Here is a 20341-nt window from a genome sequence, read left to right as displayed (position 1 = left end):
ATGAAGTCTGACCACTTGCAACCACTGCAAAAGATCTGCCAGACAAGTAAGATCTAAACCAGTCGAGAACAGAATCTGAGAACCCAAGGTCAGAAAGTATATCCACTAGAAGAGAGTGATCAACGGTGTCAAAGGCTGCAGACAGATCAAGAAGGATGAGAACAGAGTAAAGGCCATTAGCCTTGGCCTGTAAAAGGTCATTCGAGATCTTGGTGAGAGCTGTCTCTGTAGAATGCCTTGGGCAGAAACCAGACTGAAAGGGATCAAGGATGGAGTTGGCTCCGAGAAACTCAAGACAGCGAGAATAAACAACCCGTTCCAAGACCTTAGAAAGAAAGGGAAGAAGAGAAATCGGACGATAGCTAGACAAAGAGGAGGGGTCAAGAGAAGGAAATGAGAGCATGTTTGAAGTCCGAAGGGAAGGAGCCTGTAGAGAGAGAGAGATTGAAGATATGGAGAAGCGAGGGCAGAAAGGAGGGAGCTATAGAGATTAGAAGACGAGTAGGAATTGGGTCAAGAGAACAAGTTGCAGGTTTGGAAGAGTTCAGGAGTGTAGAGAGTTCATCCAAAGAAGCAGGAGGAAACAGAAAATTTGTTAGGGGAGGGAGATAGAAGATTATGAGCAGAATGAAGTAGGACCTCTAAAACTAACTGATTTTTATTTTAGAATGAGCTTTCATGGATATAAACCCACTTCTTTAGATGTAGCACAGAGTGATGATAAATGCTCCGATATATAGTATATTTACATAGTTGTGGGAGTGAAGTGGAATGTAATAGGATCCAGGAAGATGCAAATCATGATTCTTGCCCTAGATTTTCAAAGCACTGCATAAGGTGATCCAGGTCTTTCCAGCAGTCAGTTGGTGTTGGATGTGTGAAAGCAATACATCTGCTTAACAAAAGTCAGGTTTCCATGGTTCACAACTCTATGAGAAGAGTCATTTTGTTATATAAGCCTTAGCAAGAACTCTTGTATTAATAATATATGTAGTGGGCCATGAAGCCATTGTTTTTGTTTGTACCTAATGGGCAGCATGGCGTGTGAAGGAACTGACTGGCACACCTTCAAGTGTAGCCATGCTCACCCATGAGGCAAACACTCCTGCTTCCCTCCTTCCTTTGGCTATTAAAGGGCAGGCTGAGAGATCTAGTGGATCTGAGGTAGGATCAAGCAGCAGTGGCTCTGTCAGTCCATTTTCTGGTTGATGATGATGATGATGATTATTATTATTAATAAAGTGCTGTAAGTTTACACAGTGCTGTACATAAAATAAAATGGACCTGCCAGTGGTGCACTACATTGTTGTATTCTGTTCTATTTTCTAGAATGAACACCACTGGCAGGTCCATCTGTTCTGTTCTGTTCTATGTTCAGCGCTGTGTGAACTTGCAGCGCTTTATAAATAAATAAAGATCACAATCATAATCCAGATAATGTTCCCTCCCTGAGTCTTCCTCCTCCTCTCAGGAAGATCTGCTTCTTCAGTGGTTTCTGACCCTTAGAAAGTGAAAAGAATGTCTTTTCTATCACTTCTGTTGTCGATGTGGCATCTTCTGTTTCTCTAGAGTCATCTGACAAGGGAGAGCTATCCCCAGATCAGGGCGGCTCTGCTTAAATACGTTTCTCCCCATTTGTTTGAATCTCAGTTCTGCGAAAAAGGTTTTGGGTTTGAATGCTGTTTAGTAAGGATGCTGCAATGGAAGGGGTCCCAGAAATCAGGACAAAGGCTAAGCAGGACCATTCTGTGGCATCTTCTTTAAGGTTTCTACTGGCATTATTAAAGGAAAATGGACTCATCCCAGGGCGGCATGGTCCAGCCTTTGCAAGGCATTTCTGTTTGCTATCACCTGATGGCAAAATTAAAGCTGCCCCTTATCGATGCCCCTGTGGTTGGTTTAGTCTCATGTTCTCTGTTTCTGAAAGATGGAGATGAGGCACGTCAATGTCCAGAAGTTAAGAAACTGGATAATTTTTTGCCCAGCTCTCATGAGGCACCATCTCTGGCTATTTGGGTTGTTTCTGTGGCATCATTATTTGCCAAGGCATCTATTTGTTGGGCCAAGGTCTTGCTTTCCCTTGTTTCTATGGAAGAGACTAAGCTCCACCAGGGAATTAATAAACTGACCAATGCATTGGCATTTATGGCAGATGCCCGTTTGGATTCTCTGCAGTTCGCCTCACAAGCCATGGCAACTGATGTTGCTGCTAGGCAGCAAATTGGGCTAAAAAATGGGAATGCTGACAAGAAATCCAAAGCTAATCGGGCCACATGCCGTTTTTGATCCAAAGTAACTGGTGCTGCTTTCAATGAGGTGTCGATTGAGACCAAAGACCAAAAAGGAAAGAAAGAAAAGAAAAGCATTACTACTGCAGGAAAAAAAAAAAAAAAAAGGGGGGGGGGAAATAACTTTGTCCTGGAGGCTGAGTGGGAAAAGTTAGTTGCCAAAAGGTATGATGATGATGCTGTTCAAACCATCCTTTCAGCCAGGAGACCCACCATTCCCACTTTGGCCTTAATGGTTTTTCGCCATCCCACTGGTGGTATGCTTTTTCTTGTCCTGAGCTTTGTCATTGAAAAGGTGGGGATGGCTCTCTTTCTCTCTCTCTTAGGCTGATAAGGTTGATTGACAGGTAGTAGCTGCATCTTATCACCTGACCTATTCAACTTATATGCTGAACATATTGTAAGGAAAGCAGGTTTGGACAGAGCAGAAGGAGGTGTGAAAACAGGAGGAAGAGATACGCAGACGACACCATACTCCTAGCTGAAAACATCAGAGACCTGGAACAACTACTAAGGAAGACCAAGGAAGAAAGTGCAAAGGCAGGCTTACTGTTGAACATAAAGAAAACTAGGGCTGCAACCACATTGGAGAAATAACCCAGTTTGGCACTGCTTTAACTGCCCTGGCTCAAGGCTATGGAATTACAGGAGTTGGAGTTTGTTGTGGGGCCCAGAGCAGAGCATAGAGCCACCCCTGAATAGTCTGTCTGTACAGCCCCTTAGTTCCCCTTGTCTTGTCGCATATGTGCAGCATCCATTAATGTGGACATTGCCTGGTAGAGGTTAGTTCTGTGCTACATTTGTGTAAGGTCCCTCTCTGTATGCCATTTCCCACTATATGGAAATGTGAATTGTTCTGGTGCTTTGTTTCTGCACTACTGAATGCATCAACCAAGTTGGAAAGCTGAAATAAAACATGTTTATTTGTCAAAACAGTACTGCAATAACACATGCAGATTTTTTTTTTTTTTTGGTAACACAGCATGTACAACTTGTTTCAACTTAGTGGGTAGTAGTCATCAAGAATTCTGTAAATGTCCTCGCTTATCCTCTCGTGTTATTCTATATATTTGTTGAGATTTTCTTTCTTTCTTTCTTTCTTTCTTGCCAAGAGATATGAAGACGGAAGTAATGAAAGATAATTGCAAATAAGCTTGCAAAATGTGGGCTAGGCAATGCAACTGTTAAATGGATTTGTAAATTGGTTGTCCGGCCGAGCCCAAAGGGTGCTCAGCCATGGCTCTTCTTCTTCATCCTGGAGAGAAGTGACCAGTGGGGTGTCCAGTGGGGCTCTGTCCTGGGGCCAGTGTTATTCAACATCTTTATCAATGACTTGGAGGACAGAATTGGGGGCATACTCATCAAATTTGCAGATGACACCAAATTAGGAGGAATAGCTAATACTCCAGAGGACAGGATCAAAATTCAAAATGACCTGAATAGACTAGAAAGCTGGGCCAAAGCTAACAAAATGAAATTCAACACGGAGAAATGTAAGGTACTGCACTTAGGGCAGAAAAATGAAATGCACAGATATAGGATGGAGACACCTGGCTGAATGAGACTTATAGGAGCTCTGGTGGCGCAGTGGTAAAATGCCTGTACTACAGCCACTCACTCAAAACCAAAAGGCTGTGAGTTCAATACCAGTGAAAGGGCTCAAGCTTGAGGTAGCTAAAATAAGTCCCCAGATTGTTGGGGGCAATTAGCTTACAGTTGTAAACGGCTTAGACACTGTTCACCATGAAGCAGAACATTAATGAAGCTGTTTACATGTGTGAAAGGGATGTAGGAGTCCTGGTAGACCACAAGTTGAACATGAGTCAACAGTGTGATGCAGCAGCTAAAAAAGCCAATGCAATTCTAGGCTGCATCATTAGAAGTATAGTATCTAGATCAAGGGAGGTCATTGTGCCACTCCATTCTGCCTTGGTCAGGCTCCACCTGGAATAATACTCTGTCTAGTTTTGGGCACCACAATTCAAAAAGGACATTGGCAAGCTGGAGAGTGTCCAGAGGAGGGTGACGGAAATGGTGAAGGGTCTGGAAACCATGAAGCCCTATAAGGAACAACTTAAGGAGCCTGGAGAAAAGAAGGTTAAGAGGTGATATGATAGCCTTGTTTAAATATTTGAAGGAATGCCATATTGAGGATGGAGCAAGCTTGTTTTCTGCTGCTCCAGAGACTAGGACACAATGGAGCAAAGGATGCAAGCTGCAGGAAAAGAGATTCCATCTCAACATTAGGAGGAACTTCCTGACAGTAAGGGCTGTTTGACAGTGGAAGCCACTTCCTTAGTGGAGTGTAGCAGAGGCTCCTTCCTTGGAGGTCTTTAAACAGAGGCTGGACGGCCATCTTTCACAGAGAGGGCTTTGATTGAGAGTTCCTGCATGGCAGAATTGGGCTGGACTGGATGGCCCTTGGGTCCTTTCCAACTCTCAGATTCTATGATCCTCTGGATGTGCTGGTCTTCATTTCTCTCCAGGAATTCCTCTTCTTTCTTCTGCTTTCTGCATTTGGTCTGCCCTTCCCCTTATATTTCTAATTCACTACCTCCCCCTCCCCACCCATTTACAAAGGAAGCAATTCACAGGTTTAGAGGAAATATTACTTGTAATTTAGATTGTATTATAAAATAACTTTTGGGGAAAAATATTTACAATGCTCTGGCTATACAAAAGCCACATGCAAAAATGACAGAAGACATTGGGACTTTACCCCCCAAAACAAAAAACCCAGAGTCTGTTAAAACACAACACACTGGGGGAAACACAAAATAAAAATGGGAGACAATGCTCATCAAACACCATGCACACAGACACACGTGCGCGCATGCATACAAACACACTATTTTAGCTATTTACATCAATGAACTGAAATGGCATAATTAACATAAATGCATTAAAAAAACAGCCCTCTCAATGAGGGGGGGATCTGGAGGCTACGAAACGGTCGATCCATATTGTGTGGCAGTCAACGGTGGCCTCCAGTTGTGCCAGCCTCTTCTCTACAGTGCCCAGCTGATCTGTCACTAAAGGGGGAAATGAACATTAGATAGCATTTATGTCCCTAACTGATAAGCAACACTCCCCTCTGGAGACCCCATCAACAGCAGCGCTTTACCTTGCCTCAGATGCTCCAGCACTTGTGACAGCTGCTCTTGGATGGCCACCACTTGTCCTGTAATTGAGAGAGAGGTCAGCAACGTCCATTTACAGTCATGCATTGCTGTGGTTCCCTCTATTTGCCATAAAGTGACACTTACTGTTGTGCTCTATTGCCAATCTGGGCTCCACAGCGACAGGCAGTGGTGCCAGCCTCTCTGCACCAGCGAACACTGCTGCAAAGAAAGACGATGGGGAAACAGAGGTTAAAAAACCTTTTGTATATTTTCAGCAATTTTGCAACTCACACATAGAATCATAGAATCATAGAGTTGGAAGAGAACGCACGGGCCCTGATCCAGTCCAACCCCCTTCTGCCATGCAGGAAATCCAAATCAAAGCATCCCCAGCAGATGGCCATCCAGCCTCTGCTTAAAGACCTCCAAGGAGGGAGACTCCATTACACTCCGAGGAAGGAGTTTGTTCCACTGTCGAACAGCCCTTACTCTCAGGAAGTTCTTCCTAATGTTGAGGTGGAATCTCTTTTCCTGCAGCTTGGATCTATTGTTCCTGGTCCTGTTCTCTGGAGCAGCAGAAAACAAGCTTGCTCCCTCCTCAATATGACATCCCTTCAAATATTTAAACAGGGCTATCATATCACCTCTTAACCTTCTCCAGGCGAAACATCCCCAGCTCCCTGAGTCGTTCCTCATAGGGCAAGGTTTCCAGACCTTTCACCATTTTAGTCGCCCTCCTCTGGACACGCTCGTTTCTCCACATCCTTTTTAAATTGTGGTGCCCAGAACTGGACACAATATTCCAGGTGGGGCCTGACCAGAGCAGAATACAGTGGCACTATTACTTCTCTTGATCTAGACATATACCACTGACCTACCCAGTACATCAGATATTTGGTACAAGTACTCATTAATGGGACTATAGACTTTTTCAACATATATTGACTTGATTACATGTACTTTACATGTATTACATGATATAGTATATCTTGATTTCAGTAAGGCTTTTGACAAGGTTTTCCATGACATTCATGCAAACAAGCTAGTGAAATGTGAGCACATCAAAGTAACTGTTACATGGATTTGACATTGGTTGACTGGCCGAACCCAAAGGATAGTCAGCAATGGTTTCTTTTCATCCTGGAGAGAAGTGACCAGTGAGGTGTCCAGTGGGGCTCTGTCCTGGGCCCAGTACTATTCAACATCTTTATCAATGACTTGGGTGACAGAATTGGGGGCATTTATCAAATTTGAGGAAGACACAAAACTAGGGGCAGTAGCTAATACCCCAGAGGACAGGATCAAGATTCAAAATGACCTGAATGGACTGGAAAACTGGGCCAAAGCAAAATGAAATTCAACACGGAGAAATGTAAGGTACTGCACTTGGGGCGGAAAAATGGAATGCACAGATTTGGGATTATGGGGGACACCTGGCTGAATGAGACTCCATGTGAAATGGATCTAGGAGTCCAAGTAGACCATAAATTGAACATGAGTCAAGAATGCAATGCGGCAGATAAAATGCCAATGCGATTCTAGGCTGCATCAATAGAAATATAGTGTCTCAAGGGAAGTAATAGTGCCACTCTATTTTGCTTTGGTCAGGCCCCACCTGGAATTTTGTGTCCAGTTCTGGGCACCACAATTAAAAAAGGACATTGAGAAACTGGAGCTATGTGTCCAAAGGAGAGTAACTAAAATGGTGAAAGGTCTGGAAACCATGCCCTACGAGGAACGACTTAGGGAGCTGGGAATGTTTAGCCTGGAGAAGAGAAGGTTAAGAGGTGATATGATAGCCCTGTTTAAATATTTGAAGGGATGTCATATTGAGAAGGGAGCAAGCTTGTTTTCTGCTGCTCCAGAGAACAGGACCCGGAACAATGGATGCAAACTACAGGAAAAGAAATTCCACCTCAACATTAGGAGGAACTTCCTGAGAGTAAGGGCTGTTCGACAGTGGAACACATTGCTCCCTTGGAGATTTTGGTGGAGTCTCCTTCTTTGGAGGTCTTTAAGCAGAGGCTGGATGGCCATCTGTCAGTGGGGATGCTTTGATTGAGAGTTCCTGCATGGCAGAAGAAGGGGGTTGGACTGGATCAGGGCCCTTCTTGGTGTTGCCTCCAACTCTACGATTCTGTGATTCTATGATTTTACTTACAGAAAGTAGATACTTATATTGAATAGTATTATTTATATTGCATTGGTATTCCTGCATTGACACAATTGATGAATCAGGCATAACAGATACAAATACTCTAGCCATGGAAAACCCAAGTACCACTATAGTAATTGGCTATGATTTATAGAAACTATAAACACCATCACTACATTTATAAACACTGTCGCTACAGTGATTAGATCTGACTTATTACAAACCCTCCTACCTCTGGGCTGTGCGTTGGGAGGGAGGTGTGCGCCTGCCCTCGGATCATCCTCCAGCTCCACAGCCCTTTGGCGTCTGCCTTGCCTTGCTGCAGGGTAAGAGAAGAGCATAAAACTCAATAATCATGGCGTCACAAGAAATTAGAACAGAACGTGATCGAGCAACATGCATTTTTCTTATGTGTGCTGATGTAAATTTACTGTATATAGTCATGTATAAGTCTAGAAATGTTATTTAAAAACTTGACCCAAAAAACCTGAGTCGACTTCTCTAAGGGCCAATGTAAGTACTGTACTTTTGTGGCAGAGTGGTTCAAATTCAGAATTTTACTTATGTTCAGGAATTGAAAATTATAGTACTGACATGAACTGACGTGGGATAGAAGACACAGAAGTGTACATGTTTTAACTCAGTGTGGCCAATGAAAATGTGATTTGTAGTTTCCTTTGTTCAAAACACTATAAAAACTTGGTTCATTTTAGAATCGTGGTCCCAGAGTTTGGAATATGCGTTTCCTCTGGGAACAATGCTGCAGCTAAATAAACTATGTGACGTCGAAGGCTTTCATGGCTGGCATCCATAGTTTTTTGTGGGGAGGTTTTCAGGCTCTGTGGCCATGTTCTAGAACAGTTTCTTCCTGACGTTTTGCCAACATCTGTGGCTGGCATCGAAAAACCTACAAAAAACTATGAATAAACTATGTTTCCTTTCCAACCGACTCCTTGGCCTCCTTGCTGATTTCTGGTTAAAATTCTGGTTTTTGAATAATCAATAATGTATAACACTTTAACTCTTATAAAAAGGGAACCATCCCTTGCTGAAAGGCAAAAGCACCAGTCCTTCTCTATTTTCGTATCCATCCAGCCTTTAGTGGATCACAAACAGTTATGCCTGCTGAAATTTTGCTAAGTCCTTTGGCATCATTTTCCTTTGCTTCATCCTATAGATCCTTTGGCACACGCCCCTAAATTTTACCCTCGACTTATACGTGGGTCATATCAAAATACACCATTGTAGCCCCCAAAACCTGCTCTCGACTTATAGTTGAGGATATACAGGTATGTTATGGCTGAACTTACCGGCTGCGGCCCATGTCTCCCGGTGCGGGCGCCCGGCCTTCTCCCAGAGCTGGTACATCTCCCTAAAATAGTGAGGCTGGGCGCGTCTGGGAGGGTCACCATTGTAAGCCCGCATGGCCTTATAGAAGGCATTGCGCAGGACCTTCACTTTGGCAGAGACCTGCACCTGAGTCCGGCTGAAGCCCTGCCTTTCCAGCCTCCTGGCAATTTTGGCATATATTGCCTTGGTTGGGTGGGGAGAGGAGCCCATGATTATGTCTATGTCCCTGTTTCTGCCCAAAATCCCCAGAAGGCACTGGGTTTCGGGGCCAGTCCAAAAGTGCCACTTCCTAGCAGCCATTACAGAAGAAGAAGGAGAAGGAGAAGCAGCAAACCAAAACCAGGCTCAGCTGTGAGGAGGCTAGAGCCCTGCTGCAGGGCCAGGCCTGCAGCCTCCCTTTGGCCACCAGGTGGCGCCAGAGCGCAGCCATAGAGGCGCGCAGGAAGGGAGCTTTCCCAGGACAAGCTCTCCATTGGCAATAATGATAACAACAACAACAACAATAACAACAACAACAATTTTATTTATATTATACTTTTATATAATATAAATATTATATCATTTCATATATATATATATATATATATATATATATTACAACCATAAAACAGCAGTTACATCTAGATTACATGCAATAAATCAATACATCACTCAAATAATGGACAAATTGTTTATAAATGGGGGGGAAGGGAAACAAAAATAAAACGGAAATTTAAAAAGAAATGGGAAAGATTAAATGTAATATGGGACCAAGACAAATAGTAATTCAAAAAACTATATCTAAAAACAGTTTTTCTTTACTGTACATATACACAGATATATATCTATATACATATATACATACACAAAAAAGGTGTATGAAAACATAACAAAAAATTGGATGTACAGTAAAGCAAAACTGTTTTATCTCCCTTGGTTTTCAAGCAAAATGAAATAAAATTAAACAAATCCCCAGTGTCTTAAGTGCCTCTCTATCCCTCATTCACTCCTTTTGCAGGAAGTGCCACCATTTTGGGAAAGAGAGGGCAAACTGGGACTGCCAGTTGGCTTCCCCCGCTGCTTCTGCGCATGCTCGCCGGAGGAGGAGGCGGAGCTACTGTGGAGTGAAGCCCCCTCCTCCTCCTCCTGGAGGCAGAGCGAACCCGTCATCACTCCGCGGAGGAGTCGGGTGCGCGCCTCTTCTCTTTTCCTAGCTCTAAGCCCGGCGTTGTTCAGTGCGCAGGCGCGGTCCTCCCACCCGCAACCGCGGACCGGGTTCCCCGTCGACGGACCCGGACGCGGACGGGGGCGGCTTCCGGTGCGGCGGAGGCGTCCGTTCTGAAGGGGCGATGGGCCTCTTCCTGCTCCAGCGGCGGCGCTGAGGAAGGAGGGCAGGCGGGCGGAGGAGGCCATGGCTCCGATGGGGATCCGCCTCTCTCCTCTAGGGGCGGCCGTGCTGGGCCTGCTGGGCCTGGGCCTGCTCTACCACCTCTACTCGGGCTTCCTGGCCGGGCGCCTCGGGGTCGGAGGCGGGCCGGAGGCGGCGTCGCCGTCGCTGGTGGACCTTCGGGAGCTGCTGGCGGCGTCGGTGGCGGCGGCGGGGCGCGGCGGGGCGGAGGTGCGGCGGGTGCGCGAGGAGGGCGCGCTCCACGAAAAGGCCAAGGGCAAGACCCGCGAGGGCGCAGACGAGCTGCTCACCAGCGGAGACCTCCGCTCCAACAGGCAGATGGTCCGCCTCCTCAGGGCCGCCTTCCCCGCAGTCCAGGTCAGGAGCCGCGGGGTCAGGGCTGGCACAGCCTCCCCGGGGATCTCCGGGCCTCCGGGGAAACTCCGGGGTCACTGGAACCGAAAGTGGCGCCGAAGGGCAGCTAGAGATGCCTAGAGAGGACGCCCCGCTAGGCCTTGGGAGCTCCTCCGGCGAATCTCTATGGTCAGCATTAACCAAAAGCGGCACTGAGGGACCTAGAGATTCCTAGAAAGGACACTTCTCTAGGCATTTGCAGCTCCTCCAGTGCAACTCTATGGTCAAGATCTGGCAGAGGCTGGCCACAGAGTTGCATTGGAGGACCTAGGGATTCCTAGAGAATCTTGCAGCTTTCCCACATTGACCCCAGCGGATGTGGAGGGAGTAGTGCCCTTGCCCATAGGGAAGCGGTGGAGGAGAGTACAGGCCCATAAAGAGAAACGGGGAAAGACTTGCCCATAGGAGAAGCCAGGGAATGTGCTCAGAGGACCAAAATGTCGAAGGGCTTGGAAACCATGAAGCCCTCTGAGGAGAGACTGAGGGAGCTGGGGGTGTTCAGCCGGGGAAGGGAAGGTGAAGAGATGCAAACTGACAGCGCTTTATAAATAAATAACATGTCAGCCCTGTTTAATTGTTAAGTATTTGAGGATCATATCAAAGATTCCTTTGCTGAGGGAGCTGGGAATGTTTAGTCTGGAGAAGAGTTGGTTAAGAGGTGATATGAGAGCCCTGTTCAAGTATTTAAAGGGATGTCATATTGAGGAGGGAGCAAGCTTGTTTTCTGCTGCTCCAGAGAATAAAAAGGGCACAGAACAATAGATGCAAGCTCCAGGAAAAGAGATTCCACCTTACTATTAGGAGGACCTTCCTGACTGTAAGAGATGCTCAATGGTGGAAGACGTTCCATCAGAGGCTGGTAGAGTCTCCTTCTTTGGAGGCCTTTAAGCAGAGGCTGGGTTTGTCCCAGGGAGGGCTTTGATGGGGATTTCCTGCATGGCAGATTGGGGTTGGATTGGATGGCCCTTGGGGTCTCTTTCTTTTATGACTCTATGGTTCTAGTTCGGCTGCATAAAAGTACTGCAACTCAAGCCCCCCTGAAAGATATCAATCTGGCTGCGGCTGCCCTGCAGAGTTAATTCAGTTTGACCTTGCATTAACTGCTGTGGCTCCATTCTATGCAATGCTGGGGTCTGTATCTTCTGTGACTCCAGAGCGCTCTGACAGAAAGGGCTTGCAAAGCTACAAATCCCAGAATGCCAAAACATGGAGCCAAAGTGGGTTAAATTGGTGTCAAGAAGAGGCATTATTTTGGTGATGTGAAGCCGGAGGCTTTCATGGCCGGCATCCATAGTATTTTGTGGGGTTTTGAGGCTCTGTTGCCATGTTCTAGAAGAGTTTCTTCCTGACGTTTTGCCAGCATCTGTGGCTTTGGCACCTTCAGAGAAGGCTGGCCTGAAAGAGAATGGTACATGCATCCAGTGTGACCCTGGGTTGGGAGGAGGGAGTCCCTTGCTAATCTGTGTGTTGTTCTGTTCTTGATGGCCTCCTCAGGGTGGGAAGATTGCAAAAGAGGATTAGTGTCTGCTAATTGGTGATCATTGTTTGCTGGGAAAGCCTCTGGCCCTGAGTGGCTTCTCATTTGCATTTGCTGAGTCCTGGTTTTGGTGTTCTTTGGGACTGGTAGCCAAACTTTATTTAATGTAAGGGTTTCAACAGGAAAGAAGACTAACACAGCTGTGAGCGAATAAATCAAACAACTCATATTTAAAGATCTCCAAAGGAGGAGAGGCATCACCTTCTGAGGCAATCCATTCCAGTCATGAACAGCTCTAACACTGAAAAAAATTCTCCTAATGTTGAGGTGGGATCTCTTTTCTTGTAATTTGGATCCATTGGTTTGTGTTCTAGTCTCTGGAGCAGCAGAAAACAAGCTTGCTCCATCCTCCGTATGGCATCCCTTGATATATTTCAAGATAGCTCTATCATGTCACTCTGTCTTCTCTTCTTCAAGCTAACCATGCTCAACTCTCTTAGACATTCCTGATAAAGCTTGTTTTCCAGACCTTTGATCGTTTTTGTTTCCCCCTCCCCATCTTTTGTTCTTCTTGGGGTTTGGTCAGTTGGCCAATTACAAATGCCTCTAAGAGTCTCATTGCAGAGTCTGCATTTTATTAGCTCTTTGGCAAGGATTCCATAGAGGACCTTGCCAAAGGCCTTCCTAAAATCAGTTACAGCATTCCCTCCATCTACCAAGTTTGTGACTGTATCAGAAAAAAGAGATAAGATTCTATAGGATTATTCTGACATGCCTCGTTTCTCAGAAACCCATTCTGACTTTTAGGTATCGCGGCATTCCTTTCTAAATGCTCACACTCTCAGTTTCATCGTCTGTTCTGGATCTCTCCTGGTGTCGATATCCGGCTGACTGGGTTGTTATTGTTTGGCTCTTCTTTTCTCCCTTTTGGAAGATGGGGATTTATTTATTTATTTTATTTATTTATTTAGGTATTTATATCCCGCCCTTCAGCCCTAAATGGCTCTCAGGGCAGCTTACAATATTATTTTTAATCAGACAGTTCCCTGCTCTCAGGCTTACAATCTAAAAGACACGAAACAAAAGGAGAAGGGAATGATGGAGGGAAAGGGGTTCTTCTCTCCTTCTGAGGCCTGGACCAAGGCAGATGGATTGGAGGGGGGCTCTTCCTTCTTCCAGGTTAGTCCTGATGGAGCTGGACTTGCCTGGCGAACTCCCTCTCAGATGGTCCTCCTCCAATCTGCTGGGACTTCTCCTGTTTTCCAATAATTTTTAAAGATTATTGCCAGAGGTTCTTGGATTACTTTTGCCAGTTCTTTTAATTCCCTTGGATATAGTTCCTCTGGCCCTGGAGACTTGAATTCATTTAGAATCCCCTTAACTCCTAGGCGCCATTTCCCCAGACTGAGCACTCTCCTTCTTTTGGGAGAAGACCAAGGCAAAGAAGGTGTTGAGTAATTCTGCCCCGTTAGCGTTTCGCCACCTTCCACACACAAAGGCCCTTCCATTTCCTTGTTCTTTCTTTTGCGAGAGACAGAATCAACTCTGTAAAACTTGCCCCGATTAACCAAGTAGAACATTAGGTCTGACTATAAAAAGAAGCCCTCCGGCTTGTTTGCCGTTGCAGCCGACCATGGAAAATGTAAGATTGCGATGCATAGTGCCACGCAGGTGGCATTTAAAAACGTTCAGAGTTCTTTGCTTGAACAGGATGTTTCATGGTTGTCTGGTGCAGTTTAGCAAGTGGTTTGACATTTAGACAGCAGTGTCAGAAACTGAAGCAATTTTTTTAGTTCCCCTTCTCAGGTCTAAAAGCTGTCTTTTTGATTTCCTCAAGTAAAAGTGCCATATTGAGGGAAGTCAGCCTGGGGACCTGGGGATGCCATGTTTACTTGGCTTAGCTTCCAAAACCTGGAAAACAATAACAACCAGAAATTTCCTACCTTCAGTGTATTAAGGAATTAAATGTTCTGTTCTTAATAATACCTTCATCATTTGGGGAATATAAGATTGTCAAGTTCTAAGAATATGTCATTACACACTGATTGAAATAAGTTATATCTCTGTTTTTACCATTAGATAAATTCTGAAGAGCATGTTGATGCAGATGACCAGGAGATAATTTCTTGGGATCGCACTATTCCTGAAGATATAAAGAGAGAAATTCAGCCTAATTTTGTACCAGCAGACAGCGTTACGGTGTGGATTGATCCATTAGATGCAACCCAAGAATATACAGGTAACAACACTGAATTAATGTTGGCTTGCTACTTCTCTGTAGCATCCCTCTTCTGGATATTGTGATGCTTCAGAAGAACTGCTCCTTCTCATGACTGGCTTAATTTAATTTAATTCCTGCCTTCCAACAGTTGTGTAACAACTAAACTGTTCTATAAACTGAGATTTAGGCCATGATCCTGGGTTCCCTGAGCTGTGTATCAGTGGCAGTGAGAGACAGGCAAAATTTTTGCACTACGTGTTTATCCAGTGTTTTCCTTCCTTCGCTAGTATTGCATTTCCCTCCCTGCATGCTGGCCTAGTTGTGCCACAGAAGTAGACTAACAGGATCCTTGGCTTACACTTGGTTAAGATGTAACAACCATGTTCTGCATTGGGCCCTGAAAGAAAATATTGCTCTCACATTCTCATTCTTTGCACCTGCTTCAGTTAGTTCCATTTTAACATGCACCACAGTTTGTCATTATATTGAGAACACAGTTGTTTCTGCAAAAGATACTGTCATTAACTGAAAGACAAAAAGCAGCGGAGGGAATTTTTTACATCCCAGTAAACTGTTGAGTGACATTACATGTGAGGCCAACTTTCTGAACAGTGAAATGCAGGAGTCCATTGAATATTTTATTAGTGTGGTTTTTCAAACAATATAGCGTAAAGGGGAAATAATTTTAATTTCAAATCTGAAAGTTACTTCCAGGAAGGGGTTAAAATAATAAATTCAGACTAACTGGGTCAGAGGTTGTCTTTTGTGCAAATATTGTGAATAAAAATTTGAAGGCTAAATTGGCTATATTTTTGTGGAGATATTGGTAAATCTTATTTTTTGTATAGTATTGTGAAATGGGGCCATCTGGAAGATCTATAAGATTAATTTCCAGGTGGTAGACTCTTGAGAGATTTAAGTTTGTGTGAGTGATGTGGTTCATCTTACCTGGATCTAAAGTTCTTTCTTACTTACCCTTCAGAGGATCTCCGTCAATATGTCACTACAATGGTGTGTGCAGCTGTGAATGGTGAGCCAGTCATAGGCGTAATACACAAGCCATTTTCTGGATATACAGGTATGGGGCATATTTTATTTCAGTTTGTAATGCCTTGAATAGTTGCTCTGATTTTGTAACATTTTGTCTCTGGAGAAAGAAAAGCATCATGATTTTGAATCTTGGGGTTTGTTCATGGCAGAACTGGAAGTGATGTCTGCATAGGTTATTGTGGAAGGGTAATCTCTTCCAAATCTGCAACCACAGTCCTGCCTGAGTCAGCACAGAGTAGGCAAAGCAAACGCAGCAATGGCACTGCTGCCCTGTACGTTTCTCCTCAGAAATCAGTCCTATTAACTTCCACAGGACTTAGAAGTAAGTACAGGGATACCTCTGTTAACAAAACAGCTGTGTTCATGACATGGTTTCCATAACAGAAAATTTGGTAACAGGGAGAAGCAACATGGAAAGAACAGGAGTGGTTTTTTTTAAAAAATCCAAATCTAATAACAGGAACATGTGAAATGAAAAACACAGGTCAGGTAACACTTGCAAAACCATCCTCCGCTCCTCATATAGTTTCCCTCTTGATGGCCAGACTTACAGATCTATGATTTTTTGAGTAGCTGGTGAGGCAGGTCTATCTACTCTATCCTCTTCTCTGTTTTGCTGTTTACACATGCTCAGTAAGGGTTTCTGGAGGCAGCTGATACTTCTCTTGCCTGTTATAAGCAGGATCAGCTGAAATAAAACAAGGAGATGGTCCAAAGCCAGTTTAGGGTAGCGAGGCTGATTCACTCTTTATTCCAGTGCAGGATCTGTAACATAACAAAAGGATTCCGTTTGTATGGGCTATTTGTGTTTAATAGAGTTACTCCAGTAACAAACAGATGTGTCCTTGAGTTGATGCAGGACCTCTCCAGTCCACTTGCAGGCAGTGACAGAGGAGGAGGTGGAACAGGCAAGATGAAAGAGGTGCAGGTGAGCCCTTGGCCAGGCATAACTCTTGGAAGAATCTGCAGAATTCCTGAAGTGATAAGGCCTTGCCAAATAAGATTGGATAGCCCCATAGATTCTGAATCTGCTGCCAGTGCTGAGCTTCTTGGGAAGCTGTAGCCATTAACAAGCCACCTCTGTTTTGCAGCCTGGGCAATGGTGCGCGGAGGATCCAATGTGAAACCCCGGTCTTCCTACAATGATCAGACTCCCACCATCATTGTATCCCGGTCCCATGAAGGGAAAGTAAAGCAACTTGCTTGGCAAACGTTTGGAAATAAGAGTATGATCATTAAAGCTGGCGGGTCAGGTTTGTTATCTTGACTTTTTCAGCCTAGTTGTAGCAGAGGAGGGGGATGAATGATTATTAATAATAGTTTATTTATATTTTCCTGCCTCTCCCAGATGGATAGAGGTGGGATTACAGTCCACTAAAATGCATACATCGATAGATAAAATAGATATAAAACAAGCACAGAAGAGTTACTGAAGTGGAAGTGGACTTGTTTATACTTAGCAAAAGGCAGTTTTTGTTGAACGTTGTGCAGAGTATGGGCTGGCTTCATAAGTGCCCTGATTTATGAGAGGACAAGGAGGGTATGATCTGTTTCGATTTAAGGGATAGAGAAAAAGGAAGGACTGAGCATGCAACCCTTTGCATACTCAGAGGTAAGCTTCATTCAGTTCTGTGGGTCTTACTCCCAGGCAAGCATGTTTAGGATTGCAACCTTGTTTGGCTTGGGAAGCTTTAGACTTCCATTGATCAGTAGAATTTGTAAAGATTAATCATTTTAGACAGAATACCTCAAAGTGTTGCATGGCAAAGAAATCCAGAAGAAGCTGTGAATTTAAGCTGAACCCAACTAAGGTTTTAAATGCTTAGTGGGAGAAAATTCTTAGTGGCTAGCAAATTGTTGGGTTGCAAATACAAAGAATATCCACAAGATACTACTTGTGGTTGGCAGAGCTAAAAGTATGTAAAATGGTACTTTGTCAGGTGTGCCTCATAAATAAACCCAATAAGGATTTTTTTATTCTTATTTCTGTTTACATACTGTTGATGAACTGTATTGTTGACATAAGAGGTACATAGCAGCCTAAAAAGTAAGGACCATCAACAGTGTTACCAGTGAAACCATAAAAACCAACAAATCCAGTATGAAACATCTACATGTTGGAATAGATTTTAATCTTCCTATTTTTGACATGGTTGATAGCAGAGGCTTTTTTAAATGGGTGATCAACGGATCATAGGACTGGAAGAGTCCAAAACACCACTAGGTTTATTACAACACAACTATGTCCCCCACAGACTACACCTCAGTTCCTGGAGTAGTTCAGGATAACATTTCACCTCCAAACAGAAAGATCTTGTGCTAAGGAAGCAACTTTTCTGAGCAAATATCCTGAATCAACAAGTTTTGTTTGTACTTGCTTTTGTAGGCAGAGAGTCTCAGATAAAGTTAGCTGTGCATTTCTGCACTTATGCAGTTGCCATGTGAAGTGAGGCATTGCAATCTCTGTCCATTGAAGAGGGCAACCATAGTTGGGTTTGCGCAGTTACATAAGCAAAGCTGTAAATGAGGGCATGCTATTTAAATTTCCATTAAGGTTCTGAATTCTGTCCCGAAATCCAAATGTTAAATGAGTTTAGAGATCTTTGCGTGCATGTAAGCATGCTTTTTAATATGTTGCATTCAGAAGCAGTCTAAAATATATTTGTGGATGTACAACAAACATTAAGCTCTGGATGGTTTCCCCTTTAGGATACAAAGTCCTTTCTCTCCTCAATGTGCCGGAGGCGGATCAGGAACAAGCTGACATCTACATTCACGTCACTTACATAAAGAAGTGGGACATCTGTGCTGGCAATGCAGTGCTGAAAGCACTAGGTGGCCAAATGACAACCCTGGCAGGAGAAGAAATCAGTTACACGGGTGCAGTTGGCAATGAGGGCGGGCTCATTGCCAGCATCAACATGAATCACAAGGCACTCATTGAAAAACTGCCCATTCTAGACAAGGCATCACAGAATTAAGCTCTGAAACGTGAATGTGGCCCTTTCTGGAGCCCGAAAATGATCCGTTCAAGGTAGGACATGTGGAACTGGCCTTTGGAATCGGGTGCTCTCCAGCAAATGTGCATTTGGAGGACTACTCATGGCAGCATTTTGGAGGCTCACCTATGGACTGTGGCAGTGTTCAGAAGCTGGATTGTTCGGTCACATGAGGTTCTCAGGCCTCAGAATCAAGCTTTGGATTTTTGAGGCTGTGTTTTGTGTCCATAACACAACTAGAGGAATCCAAGCCTGAGCTAATAATAACTAACATAGTGCAAATGTTGGTTCCAGTAAACTTTCACATCCTGATATTGTATTCTTTATATTGTCTGCCAAAAGGGAAAAACATTGTTTTGGGTCACTTGAAATCCATGGATACAAAGCCTAAGGAGGCAGAGGTATCTTTGTGTGACTCCTATTCATCTTGGGTACAACTTGAAACGATAAAGGAAACACTTGGATCTACTTTTAACATTTACCTGAAAATTCAAACCAGCTTATTGTGGACGAGAGTGTTAATTTCTGTGTGGTTTTACAATAATGTCCTTTGTTAACAACATTCTTTCCATGTAATATTTTAAAAGAAAGTGTGTTCCCCTGTCCAGTTTCAGCAGTTAACTGGGGCCATCACAAGCAGCTAAGTTTTCTTAAATACTTAACGTTTGGTGATGAGCTTCTCCATTAGTCATTTGTCCTGTTTCATTCATTAAGCCACTTGAGAAGAGAATTGCAGGGTTTTTATTACAACCTCTAGCCAGCATAAAATGAAGACCGTGCTTCGTGTGAACTCCTTTACAGGACTCTCATGTGTCTTGCCAGCTGTCCTAAACATTGCATTCCAGGCGTTTTATTAGAAGTTGTGCCCCAGACTGTTTTATCCGGTATCTTATTTAGCATCTGAGTCTTGCAATACAGACCCAAAAAGTCTCTCAAGGGACCTCAGTGCCACCAGCAGCTTTCCTCCTTTAAATTTATCTGTGACAAAAAAAAGCTGTATTTGTTCTCTGAGGCAAGATTATGAAAGGCTTGTATTAGTGTGCTGGACTGCGTAAGAATGGAACCTGAGGGCCCCAACTTTTGTGGAAGTGATCTGGGATTCCTCCCCTTCAGCTAATTTATGGGGGAGACAGCAAGCAAAAGCTCTGGAGCTTGATCCGCCAGATGATCTGTTTTCACGCAGGCTCAGTCTTCCCTACTGAAACTACTGTCTTTGCAGAATGCGAGGTGAATGAACAGAAAAATAGGCCAGTGTATGTGCCACTCTTAACAATTACTTACTTTTTGTTTCACTGTGGAGGTTATTTTTCCCCCTTGGTTGTTTTGGTAGTGTGTTAACTTATTTTGATCACTTGAAAAACAAAAAAGATAATTAGTAAAAAAGGTAAGTGCAGGCCTAGACATGTCTACTCAGAAGTAAGTCTCATTCTTTTGAGTGATGCCGACTCCTCATGAAGTCTTAAGACCTCTTTGTGTGCGGAGCAATATTGCTTAAGCGGTTATTTTTAAAATAAGTGCCAGGAGACCTGTGTTGCTCAGAAGTGTTGCCAAAGCTGGATATTATTGGAACGCTACTTTTCTTTCACAACCAATTTATTCCACAGATGTGTTAAAATCACATGGACTCTCTTCAAAGTATTGATCTGCAGTTCAGTTCCAGGAGTAGCTACACTTTTGACACAAGACTGTTTGAAAATTAAATGCTTTACAGTGGATGATTACTCTTGCTGATGATGCTGATGTTCCAACTTAATATTTCTTTGCTGAGCACATGAGAATAGGCTATGTTTCACCTTCTACTAGTGTGTGGGCCATTTTGGGGAGTCTCCATCTCCATAATACTGCATTTCAGAAACAGATATGCAAAACAATGAACATAAAAGGAAATGTGGCTCACAA

The 20341-nt window shown here is 43.9% G+C and overlaps 2 protein-coding genes across 3 annotated transcripts; one reads left to right on the top strand and one right to left on the bottom strand.

Annotated features, from left to right (window-relative positions):
• Positions 1-4895: 4895 nt before the first annotated feature.
• LOC121934895 lies at positions 4896-9300 on the bottom strand. The gene is made up of 5 exons (XM_042475816.1): positions 8876-9300; positions 7798-7884; positions 5555-5629; positions 5413-5469; positions 4896-5320 (listed from the first exon to the last, which is right to left on the bottom strand). Exons 1-5 carry the CDS (start codon positions 9213-9215, stop codon positions 5208-5210), a joined length of 672 nt encoding a protein of 223 aa, XP_042331750.1. The 5' UTR covers positions 9216-9300; the 3' UTR covers positions 4896-5207.
• Positions 9301-10189: 889 nt separating this feature from the next.
• On the top strand, positions 10190-20341 carry BPNT2 (3'(2'), 5'-bisphosphate nucleotidase 2). 2 transcript variants are annotated; one of them, XM_042476005.1, is made up of 5 exons: positions 10190-10659; positions 14252-14411; positions 15376-15471; positions 16535-16696; positions 18153-20341. In XM_042476005.1, the coding sequence occupies exons 1-5, from the start codon at positions 10306-10308 to the stop codon at positions 18422-18424; spliced, it is 1044 nt and encodes a 347-aa protein (XP_042331939.1). In that variant the 5' UTR covers positions 10190-10305; the 3' UTR covers positions 18425-20341. The 2 variants fall into 2 exon arrangements, with proteins under 2 accessions (XP_042331939.1, XP_042331940.1); XM_042476006.1 differs by lacking the exon at positions 16535-16696.

The sequence above is a fragment of the Sceloporus undulatus genome, chromosome 6 (assembly GCF_019175285.1).
Source record: "Sceloporus undulatus isolate JIND9_A2432 ecotype Alabama chromosome 6, SceUnd_v1.1, whole genome shotgun sequence".
In the NCBI taxonomy this organism is placed as follows: Eukaryota; Metazoa; Chordata; class Lepidosauria; order Squamata; family Phrynosomatidae; genus Sceloporus; species Sceloporus undulatus.
Note: the sequence above shows the minus strand (reverse complement) of the source record. Positions and strands in the feature narration are given on the sequence as shown.

What these genes read in the sequence shown, in the direction of transcription:
- LOC121934895 (XM_042475816.1), bottom strand. Translation starts at nt 9,215, where the DNA reads ATGGCTGCTAGGAAGTGGCACTTTTGGACTGGCCCCGAAACCCAGTGC. An exon ending in TCCCAACGCACAGCCCAGAG is followed by an intron (nt 5,630 to 7,797) that starts GTAGGAGGGTTT and finishes CTTTCTTTGCAG; the next exon opens with CAGTGTTCGCTGGTGCAGAG. An exon ending in ATTGGCAATAGAGCACAACA is followed by an intron (nt 5,470 to 5,554) that starts GTAAGTGTCACT and finishes TCTCAATTACAG; the next exon opens with GACAAGTGGTGGCCATCCAA.
- BPNT2 (XM_042476005.1), top strand. Translation starts at nt 10,306, where the DNA reads ATGGCTCCGATGGGGATCCGCCTCTCTCCTCTAGGGGCGGCCGTGCTG. An exon ending in CCGCCTTCCCCGCAGTCCAG is followed by an intron (nt 10,660 to 14,251) that starts GTCAGGAGCCGC and finishes TTTTACCATTAG; the next exon opens with ATAAATTCTGAAGAGCATGT. An exon ending in CATTAAAGCTGGCGGGTCAG is followed by an intron (nt 16,697 to 18,152) that starts GTTTGTTATCTT and finishes TTTCCCCTTTAG; the next exon opens with GATACAAAGTCCTTTCTCTC.